The sequence below is a fragment of the Oncorhynchus mykiss genome, chromosome 32, assembly GCF_013265735.2.
Source record: "Oncorhynchus mykiss isolate Arlee chromosome 32, USDA_OmykA_1.1, whole genome shotgun sequence".
NCBI lineage: Eukaryota > Metazoa > Chordata > Actinopteri > Salmoniformes > Salmonidae > Oncorhynchus > Oncorhynchus mykiss.
Window position 1 is genome coordinate 23,522,885 of NC_050572.1, and position 18,218 is coordinate 23,541,102.

The following is an 18,218-nucleotide window of genomic DNA, read 5'->3' on the forward strand; positions in this document are numbered from 1 at the left end:
TACCTTTGGTCTCTTTGTTGCCTCTCTGATTAATGCCCTCCTTGCCTGGTCCGTGAATTTTGGTGGGCGGCCCTCTTGGCAGGTTTGTGGTGGTCCCATTTTCTTTCCATTTTTTTTTTTTAATAGATGTAATGGTGCACCGTGGGATGTTCAAAGTTTCTGAGATTTTTTTATAACCCAACCCTGATCTGTACTTCTCCACAACTTTGTCCCTGACCTGTTTGGAGAGCTCCTTGATGTTCATGGTGCCGCTTGCTTGGTGGTGCCCCTTGCTGAGTGGTGTTGCAGACTCTGGGGCTTTTCAGAACAGGTGTATGTATACTGAGATCATGTGACACTTAGATTGCACACAGGGGGACTTTATTTAATGAATTATCTTATTTAAGGCTTTATAGCAAAGGGGGGGAATACATATGCATGCACCATTTTTCTGTTTTTTATTCTTATGAAACAAATCTTTTTTTTCATTTCACTTCACTAATTCTGACTATTTTGTGTATGTCCATTACATGAAATCCAAATAAAATCTATTTCAATTACAGGTTGTAATGCAACAAAATAGGAAAAATGCCAAGGGGGATGAATACTTTTACAAGGCACTGTATATATTGCTTTGTTTTTTAGCTAGCTACTGTAATTTAGCTGATGTTAACAAAAGTAGCTAATGTCATATTAGCCTTAAGTTAGGTAGCTAGCTTTATTATCATTTTTTTTGCATATTCGGACAGTACTTGATTAGACAGTAATTGGTTAGTTAGTGATACTTGTCGGATGGTGAACTGAGTTCCAGCAGTTGGATTCAGTGTCTAGATAGTTAATCAATTACTGTCAAAATCCTGCTCATAAAATGTACTGGATAGCTAATGTTAGCAGCACTGCTAGCTAGACTGGGTAGTCCCTAACGTTAGTTAGTATTTTATCTTATCTGTCGGTGCAGCTCTTGAGTCAACAACAAGTTACTCAAATCTGGCTTACTGTGAGTTCAGTAACTCTAAATAACATCATCATGGGCTAACAAAATGTCCTATTGTAGTGGCAAGCTAATGAAGGTTACCAACGTCCTTCTCATCTTTGCACTCTCTCCCTCAGAGAATGAACATTTCTTTGGACGAATCAAAAATTACTTTGGAAAACCACTTCGACTCCACCTCCTAAAGTGCCACCGTACACAGAAATGCTGGTTTTAAGCAGCACTAAAAAGGCAGGGCAGGCCAGGGCTCATGATTGGAGTATTCATTGCAGTGTGTAATGCAGTGTAGACTAGTTTGTTTTACATCATCCCAGCATGGATTCAGTACCCCGAAAGCCCGGGTCTGGTGATGTCAATGCTCTGGTAAACTTATTTATTTTGTGTTATATGAACGGGTGGGTCTAATCCTGGATGCTGATTGGTTAAAACCGCATTCCAGCCGGTGACTATTCCACAAGTTACCAGTGTCTAAGGCTATGACGTTGAAATGCCTATTTAGACTGTCCATCTCAATGTGCAATCCATTGTCTCATCAACCCAGCCAGTCAATTTATCAACTTGATCTCCACAATAAAAAGCATCTAGACATTATCTCCCATTTCTTTTAGACTAGCATTTGGTTTTTAACAGCGGAGATTTGTATAAACCTTGCTGTCTGTTTCTCTGACATTTGCAACATTGTTTCAGTATTGAAATCTTTCCAGCTTCTGTTTTAAGTGATTGTGTTAGCTGTGTTGTTGGCTAGCTCCTCTGAACAACAGTGTCCTGACGAGAGAGCAAATTTCCCATACCAGGCGAAATCGTACATCATTGTTACGGATGTATCCAAATGTAAATGTCACTAGAAAACAGCTTAAAGAAATGCAAATGTAGCTGCTGTTATTCTGGCTGCACTGTTTGATGTGATAGTAAGTTATCCGTATTTGGCTAGATAGCAAGCAAGGGATAAGAACGTTGCTAGCCAGTATGATAATGGAACATTTAGAATGAACGACTGGGTTGTGTCCATAGATGCAGAACAAAAATAGTTAACGACTGGGTCGCGTCTCTGGCAACCGAACTGATAGAACAAACGACCAGCCAGCTTGGGTAGCAACCTTAGATTTGTGTGGTGACTATAACTTGTGGAAGGATGAAATAGTATGAATAAATTCATCAAAATAATGTTTATTTGAATATGTTGGTAACCCGTTGTATAAAAGTGATAATGCCCTTGAAGCTGGTTTTCGGGCCTAACAACACCCGTGGCAATATATCCTTCAAACACCAGCTTCTTGGGCAATATCACTTAAATGTTTCCACTGTTCCAAATGTTCAGACAAAATTATAATATTGTAATCTAAGATAACTATTTGCACACATAATACTCACCTAACGCTTGCTATTATACCTGCCTTTTTTGTGATCTCAAATCTTTGTGTTCCACAGATCTGACTTCCCCTTTACCTCCTGAGCATCCAGTAAACATTCACCCGTTTCGAGTTTCCTTTTTGCCTCCTCCGCATCCATTTTGGTGTCGATATAAATGTGTATGGAGTTTGTTATAACCATTTTATTGACGTCATTATGATAGGCTATAGGTCAAGCCTTATTGGTCATATGCATATGATGCTTACATGTTTCACGTAAAGAGAGCAAGGGTTGCGGAAATAGGGAATGTTTCTCCTCAACAAATTAGGGATATCGGTAACAGAGATGTTCAGTAAGAAAATAAATGGCTGAAATGATATTCAGCGCAATGAACACTTGCTCTGCTGTGGTGCCTTTTTGCTGCAGTAGGGAGGAGAGCAAGACAACGTGCGCCAGTCACACAAGCTGATTACATTTAAAAGCTCACAGCAAATGCCACTTTTGTGTTCATATATTTGTTCTAGATACCAACATAAAGCACAACAATGGTGGAAGGGAACAAACAGTTTGTAAATGTCCTTTTAGTGTGGTTGCTTGGTTGCTTGGTTGGTTGCTTGGTTGGTTGGAGCTCCAGGCCCCTGATCACCTTAAAACACTGGTCTCTGCTCCACTTCCTTTACTGTGTATCTGGGACTGTGCTTTTCTATCACATTACCTACTTACCGATGCCACAGGGAGCCTATGGTCATTTTACAAATACACATACACACACATACACATTCTCTCATCCACACACACATTCTCTCATCCACACACGCACACACACACAGGCACATACACAGTAAGAAGTGTGAAGAAGAGTCTGCTTTAATTGTGCACCTAACAGCCTTCTTACAAGACCATTAGGCAGTTCTAGTGCATGGTCACAATGTGATATTACAGCACTGCTTAACAGCTGTCTTGCTCTCTGCAGTGCCGGCTCTGCTCTCCAGCACCAATGGTTTCAGCTCAAGGCAAGCATACTGAGTAGTCATGTTAGTGATGACTCTGTTTTACGGCCCTGTACTAATAGTAGGGGAATAGAGGACAGGATCCCAACTGTATGAGCCAACATACGGTCAGATGTATAGTGTTTGATCAAATCAATAAAAACGTTTAAATAAAACGTTGTTTTGTTAAAGTTTAGTGCCTGAAATCGGGGACTGTCAGCTAATGATGCCCTTGTTGAATGGGTTCTGACTGAATCTATAGCAAAAATAATGTATTTGAAGAGGTTGGCAGTAGTGATATTGATTCAAAAGAAAACAGAGTGTTGTTGTTCTGTAAGAAAGAGCAATAGTTTCACATTCTCCATTGCATTCAAGAATTACAAAAAGTCATCAATGACAAAAAAAAAAAAAATGTTCAGAGGAAATATTTAAATGCATACAAGGTTACAGTGGCTGCAAGGGATGTGGTTAGCTATGAGTATTGTCTTGTGAAGATCCCGTTTCTTGTTAGTTACAGCTGGCCAATCAATACTGAAAGAAGATTCTATACTCTCGCTGATAATACTTTACTCAATTGGAGGTTAACTGTATGTATGCCCAGGGTCACTCCTCCACTGTCCTTCTCTCTCCTTCTTACAGAACTGTCGACTCTCCCTCTCTTTCTGTTCCCTTTCTCCATCGTCTTTCATGAGGGCTATTTTCATTCAACCCATTATAGTCTGCCGGACTTCATTCTTCCCCTAGAATTACATCTCAGGAAAAGCTTTGCAGTTTCTTTACCATGGATATGATTGGAGGTTTTCAATAAGAGCTACGTAGAACGTTAGGAAGCTCATCTCTTCTCCGATCTTTTGTCGACTCTCTTTTGCAAAAGAAGACTAAATTAGATTTTCTAATATTAACATCAACTCAGTTGTCCAATAGGCTAAGTAGAAGGTTGTTTTTTAACAGTATGAAATGTGTGTCGTGTGAAAAATATAAACCATATAATTTAATTGTAAAGTTTCATTGTGGTATATGTTAAGTATGGGCAATGCCTTCACTTTTTTGGGCAGACCTTAAGTAGGACAGCTTTATATGTGTGATATCATGTCATGTTATTCAAGTATGAAACTCTTTAATGTACTGCGGTGAATGTCATAGCTCAAACTATGGTTGATGTTCTGTTAATGAACTTACGCCTAGTGAAACCTTGATTTCTGCTAATCAGTACTCAGATGTAGCAATAATAATTATAATCATGTTCATTCTTACATTTTGATAGTTTAATTTGATCATATTCTCATTCTCTCATGCTCATCATTAACATGCACATCCTAAACTGGGGTCACGAGGCGCAGTATTTCCCCTGGCATTATGTACTGTAGGTTGAACCAAACTCTGTTGCCCCCCACATAAAATCATTTTGTTTCAATTTAAGATATTGCTAAGGGGCTCTGGATATTGATTTCAGGGGGTGTTAATAAGGGGTGTGTTTATCTGTTAGACTAAAGGCTGACATGTTGTCAACCCTATCTGTGGTGTTTGCATTAAGTCTTAGACCATGTCTTCATTTGTTTAAACAGAACGATACGGTACTTAACTAAAGCCACACAATCAATGTTCTCTTTATTAGAATATATACTGTAGCATCACAGCACTGTAAAGACTTTTAATATTCCATAGATGAAAACAGTCTGCCATCGCTAAAGGACAGTAAATATTGGTTTTCCAGCCTAAGGAGCTATAGATTGCTGTTGTAGTTCAAAGTGCAATATGCAGAAATCACTCCGTCGTTCCCTGGTTATTAAAATTCAAATATTTTGCCTAATTTTAGTTTGTGACAAAATAAACAAGTTTAGTGTAGAGAATCATTGTATAAAGCACATAGAACAGGTCTAACACTTCTTAGACTTGATTTCAATGAGAATGACAGATCTAGAACTCACATTCTATGTGACTTTGGCTGGATCGCCAAAAAGTTACATATTGCAGCTTTGTGTATCTTTTTAGACTGCATCAGTTGTAACAATTTTAAGGCATCCATTTTGTTCTCAAACTCTTAATGAATGGATGAGTTTGGACTAGTTGAAGAAAAACATCCACTCCATCATATCTTCTGGACCCTATTACCTTTATAGTGCAATACTTTTGACCAGACCTCTATGTAGTGGGCTTGGCTGGGCAAAACAAGTGCCCAACTGCATATAGGAAATAGGGTGCTATTTCTGAATCACCACTAAATTATGTATGAGGGGATTTTGGCATGTCATTGGTGACAGCTGTCCATTCAGAGATGAGTTGTGATGGTTATCAGGTAGCTGAGATGTGATGGTTATCAGGTAGCTGAGATGTGATGGTTCTCAGGTAGCTGAGATGTGATGGTTCTCAGGTAGCTGAGATGTGATGGTTATCAAGTAGCTGAGATGTGATGGTTATCAGGTTGCTGAGATGTGATGGTTATCAAGTAGCTGAGATGTGATGGTTATCAGGTTGCTGAGATGTGATGGTTCTCAGGTAGCTGAGATGTGATGGTTATCAGGTAGCTGAGATGTGATGGTTGTCAGGTTGCTGAGATGTGATGGTTGTCAGGTAGCTGAGATGTGATGGTTGTCAGGTAGCTGAGATGTGATGGTTATCAGGTAGCTGAGATGTGATGGTTATCAGGTTGCTGAGATGTGATGGTTATCAAGTAGCTGAGATGTGATGGTTATCAGGTTGCTGAGATGTGATGGTTCTCAGGTAGCTGAGATGTGATGGTTATCAGGTAGCTGAGATGTGATGGTTATCAGGTAGCTGGGATGTGATGGTTGTCAGGTTGCTGCGATGTGATGGTTGTCAGGTAGCTGAGATGTGATGGTTGTCAGGTAGCTGAGATGTGATGGTTATCAGGTAGCTGAGATGTGATGGTTATCAGGTAGCTGAGATGTGATGGTTCTCAGGTAGCTGAGATGTGATGGTTATCAGGTAGCTGAGATGTGATGGTTATCAGGTAGCTGGGATGTGATGGTTGTCAGGTTGCTGAGATGTGATGGTTGTCAGGTAGCTGAGATGTGATGGTTATCAGGTAGCTGAGATGTGATGGTTATCAGGTAGCTGAGATGTGATGGTTATCAGGTAGCTGGGATGTGATGGTTATCAGGTAGCTGAGATGTGATGGTTATCAGGTAGCTGAGGTGTGATGGTTATCAGGTAGCTGAGATGAGAATCAGGTAGCTGAGATGTGATGGTTATCAGCTAGCTGAGTTGTGATGGCTATCAGCTAGCTGAGTTGTGATGGCTATCAGCTAGCTGAGATGTGATGGTTATCAGGTAGCTGAGATGTGATGGTTATCAGGTAGCTGAGATGCAATGGTTATCAGGTAGTTGAGGTGTGATGGTTATCGAGTAGCGGAGATGAGATGGTTATCAGGTAGCTGAGATGTGATGGTTATCAGGTAGCTGAGTTGTGATGGTTATCAAGTAGCTTTGATGTGATGATTATCAGGTAGCTGAGTTGTGATGGTTGTCAGCTAGCTGAGTTGTGATGGGCATTAGGTAGCTGAGATGTGATGGGTATCAGGTAAACTAAGTTGTGATGGTTATCAGCTAGCTGAGTTGTGATGGTTATCAGCTAACTGAGTTGTGATGGCTATCAGCTAGCTGAGTTGTGGTGGTTATCAGCTAGCTGAGATGTGATGGTTATCAGCTAGCTGAGTTGTGATGGCTATTAGCTAGCTGAGTTGTGATGGGAATTAGGTAGCTGAGATGTGATGGTTATCAGCTAGCTGAGTTGTCATGGTTATCAGTTAGCTGAGATGTGATGGTTATCAGCTAGCTGAGTTGTGATGGCTATCAGCTAGCTGAGTTGTGATGGCTATCAGCTAGCTGAGTTTTGATGGTTATCAGCTAGCTGAGTTGTGATGTTTATCAGCTAGCTGAGTTGTGATGGTTATCAGCTAGCTGAGTTGTGATGGTATCAGGTAGCTGAGATGTGATGGGTATCAGCTAGCTGAGTTGTGATGGGCATTAGGTAGCTGAGATGTGATGGATATCAGATAGCTTATATGTGATGGGTATCAGGTAGCGGAGTTGTCATGGTTATCAGCTAGCTGAGATGTGATGGTTATCGGCTAGCTGAGTTGTGATGGTTATCGGCTAGCTGACTTGTGATGGTTATCGGCTAGCTGAGTTGTGATGGTTTTCAGCTAGCTGAGTTGTGATGGTTATCAGGTAGCTGAGATGTGATGGTTATCAGGTAGCTGAGATGTGATGGTTCTCAGGTAGCTGAGATGTGATGGTTCTCAGGTAGCTGAGATGTGATGGTTATCAAGTAGCTGAGATGTGATGGTTATCAGGTTGCTGAGATGTGATGGTTATCAAGTAGCTGAGATGTGATGGTTATCAGGTAGCGGAGTTGTCATGGTTATCAGCTAGCTGAGATGTGATGGTTATCAGCTAGCTGAGTTGTGATGGCTATCAGCTAGCTGAGTTGTGATGGCTATCAGCTAGCTGAGTTTTGATGGCTATCAGCTAGCTGAGTTGTGATGGTTATCAGCTAGCTGAGTTTTGATTGTATCAGGTAGCTGAGATGTGATGGGTATCAGGTAGCTGAGATGTGATGGTTATCAGCTAGCTGAGTTGTGATGGTTATCAGCTAGCTGAGTTGTGATGGTTATCGGCTAGCTGAGATGTGATGGGTATCGGCTAGCTGAGATGTGATGGCTATCAGCTAGCTGAGTTGTGATGGCTATCAGCTAGCTGAGTTGTGAGGGTTATCAGGTAGCTGAGATGTGATGATTATCGGCTAGCTGAGTTGTGATGTTTATCAGCTAGCTGAGTTGTGATGGTAATCAGCTAGCTGAGTTGTGAGGGTTATCAGGTAGCTGAGATGTGATGATTATCGGCTAGCTGAGTTGTGATGGTTATCAGCTAGCTGAGTTGTGATGGTTATCAGCTAGCTGAGTTGTGATGGTTATCAGCTAGCTAAGTTGTGATGGCTATCAGGTAGCTGAGATGTGATGGGTATCAGGTAGCTGAGATGTGATGGTTTTCAGCTAGCTGAGTTGTTATGGTTATCAGCTAGCTGAATTGTGATGGTTATCAGGTAACTGAGTTGTGATGGTTATCAGCTTGCTGAGTTGTGATGGTTATCCGCTAGCTGAGTTGTGATGGTTTTTGGCTATCTGAGTTGTGATGTTATCGGTTAGCTGAGTTGTGATGGTATCAGGTAGCTGAGATGTGATGGGTATCAGCTAGCTGAGTTGTGATGGGCATTAGGTAGCTGAGATGTGATGGATATCAGGTAGGTGAGATGTGATGGGTATCAGGTAGCGGAGTTGTCATGGTTATCAGCTAGCTGAGATGTGATGGTTATCAGCTAGCTGAGTTGTGATGGCTGTCAGCTAGCTGAGTTGTGATGGCTATCAGCTAGCTGAGTTTTGATGGCTATCAGCTAGCTGAGTTGTGATGGTTATCAGCTAGCTGAGTTGTGATGGTATCAGGTAGCTGAGATGTGATGGGTATCAGGTAGCTGAGTTGTGATGGTTATCAGCTAGCTGAGTTGTGATGGTTATCAGCTAGCTGAGATGTGATGGCTATCAGCTAGCTGAGTTGTGTTGGCTATCAGCTAGCTGAGTTATGGGGGTTATCAGGTAGCTGAGATGTGATGATTATCGGCTAGCTGAGTTGTGATGTTTATCAGCTAGCTGAGTTGTGATGGTAATCAGCTAGCTGAGTTGTGAGGGTTATCAGGCAGCTGAGATGTGATGATTATCGGTTAGCTGAGTTGTGATGGTTATCAGCTAGCTGAGTTGTGATGGTTATCAGCTAGCTGAGTTGTGATGGGCATTAGGTAGCTGAGATGTGATGGGTATCAGGTAGCTGAGATGTGATGGTTATCAGGTAGCTGAGTTGTGATGGTTATCAGCCAGCTGAGTTGTGATGGTAATCAGCTAGCTGAGTTGTGAGGGTTATCAGGTAGCTGAGATGTGATGATTATCAGCTAGCTGAGTTGTGATGGTTATCAGCTAGCTGAGTTGTGATGGTTATCAGCTAGCTAAGTTGTGATGGCTATCAGGTAGCTGAGATCAAATCAAATCAAATCAAATCAAATTTTATTTGTCACATACACATGGTTAGCAGATGTTAATGCGAGTGTAGCGAAATGCTTGTGCTTCTAGTTCCGACAATGCAGTAATAACAAGTAATCTAACTAACAATTCCAAAACTACTGTCTTGTACACAGTGTAAGGGGATAAAGAATATGTACATAAGGATATATGAATGAGTGATGGTACAGAGCAGCATAGGCAAGATACAGTAGATGGTATCGGGTACAGTATGTACAATGAGATGAGTATGTAAACAAAGTGGCATAGTATAGTATAAAGTGGCTAGTGATACATGTATTACATAAGGATACCGTCGATGATATAGAGTACAGTATATACGTATGCGTATGAGATGAATAATGTAGGGTAAGTAACATTTATATAAGGTAGCATTGTTTAAAGTGGCTAGTGATATATTTACATCATTTCCCATCAATTCCCATTATTAAAGTGGCTGGAGTTGAGTCAGTGTCAGTGTGTTGGCAGCAGCCACTCAGTGTTAGTGGTGGCTGTTTAACAGTCTGATGGCCTTGAGATAGAAGCTGTTTTTCAGTCTCTCGGTCCCAGCTTTGATGCACCTGTACTGACCTCGCCTTCTGGATGATAGCGGGGTGAACAGGCAGTGGCTCGGGTGGTTGATGTCCTTGATGATCTTTATGGCCTTCCTGTGACATCGGGTGGTGTAGGTGTCCTGGAGGGCAGGTAGTTTGCCCCCGGTGATGCGTTGTGCAGACCTCACTACCCTCTGGAGAGCCTTACGGTTGAGGGCGGTGCAGTTGCCATACCAGGCGGTGATACAGCCCGCCAGGATGCTCTCGATTGTGCATCTGTAGAAGTTTGTGAGTGCTTTTGGTGACAAGCCGAATTTCTTCAGCCTCCTGAGGTTGAAGAGGCGCTGCTGCGCCTTCTTCACGATGCTGTCTGTGTGAGTGGACCAATTCAGTTTGTCTGTGATGTGTATGCCGAGGAACTTAAAACTTGCTACCCTCTCCACTACTGTTCCATCGATGTGGATAGGGGGGTGTTCCCTCTGCTGTTTCCTGAAGTCCACAATCATCTCCTTAGTTTTGTTGACGTTGAGTGTGAGGTTGTTTTCCTGACACCACACTCCGAGGGCCCTCACCTCCTCCCTGTAGGCCGTCTCATCGTTGTTGGTAATCAAGCCTACCACTGTTGTGTCGTCCGCAAACTTGATGATTGAGTTGGAGGCGTGCGTGGCCACGCAGTCGTGGGTGAACAGGGAGTACAGGAGAGGGCTCAGAACGCAACCTTGTGGGGCCCCAGTGTTGAGGATCAGCGGGGAGGAGATGTTGTTGCCTACCCTCACCACCTGGGGGCGGCCCGTCAGGAAGTCCAGTACCCAGTTGCACAGGGCGGGGTCGAGACCCAGGGTCTCGAGCTTGATGACGAGCTTGGAGGGTACTATGGTGTTGAATGCCGAGCTGTAGTCGATGAACAGCATTCTCACATAGGTATTCCTCTTGTCCAGATGGGTTAGGGCAGTGTGCAGTGTGGTTGAGATTGCATCGTCTGTGGACCTATTTGGGCGGTAAGCAAATTGGAGTGGGTCTAGGGTGTCAGGTAGGGTGGAGGTGATATGGTCCTTGACTAGTCTCTCAAAGCACTTCATGATGACGGATGTGAGTGCTACGGGGCGGTAGTCATTTAGCTCAGTTACCTTAGCTTTCTTGGGAACAGGAACAATGGTGGCCCTCTTGAAGCATGTGGGAACAGCAGACTGGTATAGGGATTGATTGAATATGTCCGTAAACACACCGGCCAGCTGGTCTGCGCATGCTCTGAGGGCGCGGCTGGGGATGCCATCTGGGCCTGCAGCCTTGCGAGGGTTAACACGTTTAAATGTCTTACTCACCTCGGCTGCAGTGAAGGAGAGACCGCATGTTTTCGTTGCAGGCCGTGTCAGTGGCACTGTATTGTCCTCAAAGCGGGCAAAAAAGTTATTTAGTCTGCCTGGGAGCAAGACATCCTGGTCCGTGACTGGGCTGGGTTTCTTCCTGTAGTCCGTGATTGACTGTAGACCCTGCCACATGCCTCTTGTGTCTGAGCCGTTGAATTGAGATTCTACTTTGTCTCTGTACTGGCGCTTAGCTTGTTTGATAGCCTTGCGGAGGGAATAGCTGCACTGTTTGTATTCGGTCATGTTACCAGACACCTTGCCCTGATTAAAAGCAGTGGTTCGCGCTTTCAGTTTCACACGAATGCTGCCATCAATCCACGGTTTCTGGTTAGGGAATGTTTTAATCGTTGCTATGGGAACGACATCTTCAACGCACGTTCTAATGAACTCGCACACCGAATCAGCGTATTCGTCAATGTTGTTATCTGACGCAATACGAAACATCTCCCAGTCCACGTGATGGAAGCAGTCTTGGAGTGTGGAGTCAGCTTGGTCGGACCAGCGTTGGACAGACCTCAGCGTGGGAGCCTCTTGTTTTAGTTTCTGTCTGTAGGCAGGGATCAACAAAATGGAGTCGTGGTCAGCTTTTCCGAAAGGGGGGCGGGGCAGGGCCTTATATGCGTCGCGGAAGTTAGAGTAACAATGGTCCAAGGTCTTTCCTCCCCTGGTTGCGCAATCGATATGCTGATAAAATTTGGGGAGTCTTGTTTTCAGATTAGCCTTGTTAAAATCCCCAGCTACAATGAATGCAGCCTCCGGATAAATTGTTTCCAGTTTGCAGAGAGTTAAATAAAGTTCGTTCAGAGCCATCGATGTGTCTGCTTGGGGGGGGATATATACGGCTGTGATTATAATTGAAGAGAATTCTCTTGGTATATAATGCGGTCTACATTTGATTGTGAGGAATTCTAAATCAGGTGAACAGAAGGATTTGAGTTCCTGTATGTTTCTTTCATCGCACCATGTCACGTTAGTCATAAGGCATACGCCCCCGCCCCTCTTTTTACCAGAAAGATGTTTTTTCCTGTCTGCGCGATGCGTGGAGAAACCTGTTGGCTGCACCGCTTCGGATTGCGTCTCTCCAGTAAGCCACGTTTCCGTGAAGCAAAGAACGTTACAGTCTCTGATGTCCCTCTGGAATGCTACCCTTGCTCGGATTTCATCAACCTTGTTGTCAAGAGACTGGACATTGGCAAGAAGAATGCTAGGGAGTGGTGCGCGCTGTGCCCGTCTCCGGAGTCTGACCAGAAGACCGCCTCGTTTCCCTCTCTTTCGGAGTCGTTTTTTTTTTTTTTTTTTTTTTTTTTTTTTTTTTTTTTTTTTTTTTTTTGGGTCGCTGCATAGGATCCACTCCGTTGTCCTGTTTGTAAGGCAGAACACAGGATCCGCGTCGCGAAAAACATATTCTTGGTCGTACTGATGGTGAGTTGATGCTGATCTTATATTCAGTAGTTCTTCTCGACTGTATGTAATGAAACCTAAGATGACCTGGGGTACTAATGTAAGAAATAACACGTAAAAAAACAAAAAACTGCATAGTTTCCTAGGAACGCGAAGCGAGGCGGCCATCTCTGTCGGCGCCGGAAGTCAGATGTGATGGGTATCAGGTAGCTGAGATGTGGTGGTTATCAGCTAGCTGAGTTGTGATGGTTATCAGATAGCTGAATTGTGATGGTTATCAGGTAGCTGAGTTGTGATGGTTATCAGCTTGCTGAGTTGTGATGGTTATCCGCTAGCTGAGTTGTGATGGTTTTTGGCTATCTGAGTTGTGATGTTATCGGTTAGCTGAGTTGTGATGGTTATCAGCTAGCTGAGTTGTGATGGTTATCAGCTAGCTTGCAGTAGAGACAGACTAACAGTATTGTGACCTGGAGTGGAGTTCAACCAGCCACTATAGGTGCACATTAGTCTTCTTGCTGCTTGGGTCAAATGGTATCCTGCTATAGTGCGTGTGTGTGTTTTTATGTGTGTGTTTGTGCATTTATGGGTTCATGTGTGCGTACATGTATGTGTGTGTCATTCCATAGCATCTGCTGTTGATGATTGATGAACCACTGTGTCGACTGCTGTTGCGTTGTGTAATGACTTACATCCTGAACACACAGAGCATGTACAGCTCTCTCTGACCCAGCCATCTCCCTATACCTATAGCCTAGGCCCAGGGGAAGCCATCTGTCTGAGCCTGGCCTATAGTCAGCTGTGAGGCTCAGGCCTCTGCTGGCCAGAGTGCTGTCCATGTTTACCAGATGCACCCTCCGTCCCCCAAGGTAAACTACCCATCTGGCAGCACTGAGCCTCAGCAGACACACTGGCCCATGGCCCAAAGCATGCTGTAAAATGGAGTCAAACACATTGGCCCAAGGCCCAACGCATGCTGGATGATGAAGTCAGATAAACTGCCCAAAGCTTCATAGATCGATGTGTGTGTGTATATTGTGTGGTGGCTGTCTATAGAGGACAATGGACAAACAGTAAGTATGGATAAATATCCACATTTTAGTGTGCCATCACATCATGCAAATGAATGAGCTCAACAACAACAAAAAATACACATTATTGCATATGCCATTAAAGGGAAAGTAAAGGGAAAGGGGATACCTAGTCAGTTGTGCAACTGAATGCATTCAACTGAAATGTGTCTTCCGCATTTAACCCAACCCCTCTGAATTAGAGTGTTGCGGAGGGCTGCCTTAATCAACATCCATCTATTCGGCCCTGTTCAGTAGGCTAATCTTCCTTCATATTTTATCTCAATTCATCTGTAAACATTTCCATTGACTTAAACCAGATGCAGAGAAGATTTCTGATCAATACATTTGTATTGTAATCTCCTCATGTAATCAATGAAATTGTGTATGTTTAGTAGCAATATGTAGTTTAATGGGAACTAATGAATTTGGTATTTCAAGGTATTTCAAGCAGTCAGGGCTTAAGGCTATTCTTCATACGCAGGTTCAGAGTGGAATACTGTACCCATTACCCTGTGGTCAATAGAAACAAGGCTAAAATAGAGGTTGTAAAATGTCACCTGTAACTACTATAATTATTCATTATAATCCACATAATTATTCACATTTCCTGTTGCTGCAGGATTATTTTCCTGTTGTAGCAAACTAGCTCAAATTAAGATCCCACTTCTGCCAGTGCGCAAAGAACGCTTCCTACAGAAATGATATGATAATGTTCTACTCTACTCCAAGCTAGGTTCAAATGGCTTTTAATGTGCAATTCAAAACACACCCCAGGTCATTCAACGTTTGATTTTGTTTATTTTTTTCTCTCTACACCAAGCGCCTTATGTGAACCATATAGGCATATTTCCCCCCTACACAATGATATGTTTAAACTTGTCTGTAGGGAGGAAGTAAATTCATGTCCAAAGAGCAAACTTATTGGTAGCGAAACCTTATTTTCTACATATCGACCCCGGAGTGCCTCGGCCCACAAAATGCAAAAACCCTGGGCAAGACGGATCTGCTGTCATGTCTTACAGTAGAAATCAGCCAATCAATGTCACTTTCCGCCGCCGGGGCCTGAATGAACCTAATTCCGCTCATCTTGGCTAAATGGTGAAATCCTGGGGGTTCATCAATCATCAATCCAAGCAGCGCTCTGTGTTTAATAGTCTGGTCTTTATTCACTGAATAGCCACTGCATTTATCTATCTGGGGGAGCCAAGTGGAAATCCCTTCTACTATCTGACTGACAAAGAGAGAGAGAGAGAGAGAGAGAGAGAGAGAGAGAGAGAGAGAGAGAGAGAGAGAGAGAGAGAGAGAGAGAGAGAGAGAGAGAGAGAGAGAGAGAGAGAGAGAGAGAGAGAGAGAGAGAGAGAGAGAGAGAGAGAGAGAGAGAGAGAGAGAGAGAGAGAGAGAGAGAGAGAGAGAGAGAGAGAGAGAGAGAGAGAGAGAGAGAGAGAGAGAGAGAGAGAGAGAGAGAGAGAGAGAGAGAGAGAGAGAGAGAGAGAGAGAGAGAGAGAGAGAGAGAGAGAGAGAGAGAGAGAGAGAGAGAGAGAGAGAGAGAGAGAGAGAGAGAGAGAGAGAGAGAGAGAGAGAGAGAGAGAGAGAGAGAGTGTGGATCGCTGTGTTCTGTCTCTCACATTCTAAATCCCAAATGGGGGCTGTCTGCTACTTTTTTAAATTGAAGATTGTTGGAAGATGGATTACCAGTATCTCCCTACTTTAGAATCCCTTTTGATCGGTCAGTTTTGTAGAAAGCTGTGTGCTGGGCCTGAATGTGAAGTCAATATTTTCCGAATCTGATATTAATATCTGTCTCGTTGCCTGTTTAGATAAATGTTTAATTGTCTTTAGTACTACCGTGTCTCCTGTAACAGCCTCTAAATTTATGACAAACCAGTTAGAGAAACGTATCTCCTCTTCTCTCTTTGTTTCAGGTGACAAGTGTACATGCTTCCAAAGGAGACCTCCTCAAATCGGGCAGCCCCAAGTCAACGTTAAAACACATATGGACAGAAAGCGGCAAGGACCTGTCAATCAGCAGGTTGCTGTCACAGACTCTCCATGGCAAAGAGAACACCACGGCCCTGGACCTGCGCTACGACACCCCGGAACCCTACTCCGAGCAGGACCTCTGGGACTGGCTGAGGAACTCCACCGACCTCCATGATTCTAGACCTAGAGCCAAACGGCGGCCTATGGTCAAGACAGGCAAGTTCAAGAAGATGTTTGGCTGGGGAGACTTCCACTCCAACATCAAGACAGTCAAGCTCAACCTCCTCATCACCGGGAAGATTGTGGACCACGGCAACGGAACCTTCAGCGTCTACTTCAGACACAACTCCACAGGCCAGGGAAACGTGTCTGTGAGTCTCGTCCCGCCAACGAAGATCGTGGAGTTCGACGTGGCAGCCCAGCAGTCCGTGATTGACGCCAAGGACTCCAAGTCCTTCAACTGCCGCATCGAGTACGAGAAGGTGGAGAAGGGTGCCAGGAACACGCTGTGTAACTTCGACCCGTCCAAGACATGTTACCAGGAGCAGACTCAGAGCCACGTCTCCTGGCTCTGTTCCAAGCCCTTTAAAGTAATCTGCATCTACATCTCCTTCTACAGCACTGACTACAAGCTGGTGCAGAAAGTCTGTCCGGACTACAACTACCACAGTGAAACTCCCTACTTCCCCTCTGGCTGACCACTCCCACAACAACAACCCCAATGTGGAGCAGAAAGTTACTTAGTGGGGCTTCTTATTTTTCCCCACCCAGAGAAATATATGTTAGCTGTAATGTTCTGAACATAAAAGAATGTGTAAAATGAATGAATTACCTATATATGAAATGAAGACTTTTGATGACAATACAGAAAGTGAATATTTATGGGAGCAGTACTTTTTTTCTTTCAAATGTTGTGCAAAACCATTATTATTTGTATAATTATAATTATGTTATTAGTATACAAATAATAGGACTAAACAAATAATATTGATTATAATCCATTTGTTTGATTGTTTTCATACCTTTTTTCCATCAATGATTTCATAGATGCATAATGTGTACATATTTGAGGTTGATAGTTCCATTTGTAACTAAGTAAAATCAGCATTTCATGTAAGTCTTATTAGTTTGTAACAACTTTTTATGTTATGTTAGGTAAATTTGCTTGGTCCAGTTTGTTTCTAAATGCCTAGATTTTCTCCTTTGAGTATTTCTTACTTTGCTCCTTAGGGCCAACTTTCTGTATGAAAGTTCAGGTCTGTGAGCTACCAATTGGACTGCAACGTACAGGATCCTGTGTTTTGTTTGCACCTGCAATACTCTTCATTCAAAGTAGTTCAATTCCGCTCTCTCAGAAATAACAGTCCAGACTCTTATCCTTGAAGGCCTTCAAGATCCCCACACATTTCCAAACCCTTTGACCCCAAAGGCGAGAGAGCTGAAGAAGAGGAGTGTGTCGGTGTGCAATCGAAGCATCAGGTGGAGATGGTCCCATGGCCTGACGGACTTAGCATTGAGCTAGCATTGAGCAGGCTTCTCCCGCAGGCATGTTTTATAAAAAAAGATTTAAAAAATTAAGCATTTTACATGTTCAGAAATGATGCTGTTCATTCTTCAGCTTATTTGGAGTGTCCCTGTATAAATCTTGGCTCAGATTATTATTAGAAAATCACAGCCTTATGAGGTTTATTGTTAATATTCAGTTATGATTGACTTGGGGCTTTGCTCATTGTCATTGACTTAATAAAACATGTAATGTAATGAATTTTATGTCTTAGAGAGCCTAATTTGTATGAATGGTTTGTATTGTACATAGTTTATCCCGAATTGACCTGCGTCTGTATATGCCCACATAAAGCTGTCTCCCTCTTCCCACAAACTCTCTCTTTCTCGTTCTCTTGCTCTCTCGCTCTCACTCACTCACTCACTCACTCACTCACTCTCTCTCCCTTTCTCTCTCATTCCATGAATACTCATTATTGGTTCCTCAAACAAAGACACTGATGTTGCTGATGATGTAGACGTGAATCCTTGAAAACAGCTACCCTGTACATACGCTGTAAAACTGTCTAAATATATTATACGTACTCATCAACTGTATGACTAAAACATTTATTTATGGGGGACGGATGGGATGGAGGTGTAGATATGAATAAAAAGACTGGACGTTTTATCAGTTTAATGTTCTTGAGTGTGATTTCTTTATATGCATGTCTCAATGATTATAATGATGGTAGGATTTCAAGGTCAATAGATATTAAAGGATATCTCAATTGCCAGACATTGAAGCATGTGCAATAATTATTCTCAACTTAATAGAGTCTTCCAACATGCTGTACCTAATAGTGCATAGTATACATTTAATCGATTTCCTCAGTATTCACACATCTCACTCCAAAGATACAGATCAAACTGAGCTCCATGCTTTTCTTAGCGCATCATAATGTCACATAATCTGTAACGTTTTAA

At 42.9% G+C, this 18,218-nt stretch overlaps 1 protein-coding gene across 1 annotated transcript in view; it reads left to right on the forward strand.

Moving 5' to 3' along the window:
• LOC110488130 (neurexophilin-1) overlaps nucleotides 1–17,928 on the forward strand; it is a 65,039-nt gene extending 47,111 nt beyond the window's left edge. The window contains exon 2 of the mRNA XM_021560163.2: nucleotides 15,692–17,928. Coding sequence (XP_021415838.1) covers nucleotides 15,692–16,447 — 756 coding nt within the window. The 3' untranslated portion in view covers nucleotides 16,448–17,928. The remainder of the gene's footprint in view (nucleotides 1–15,691) is intronic.
• The last annotated feature ends 290 nt before the right edge of the window (nucleotides 17,929–18,218 follow it).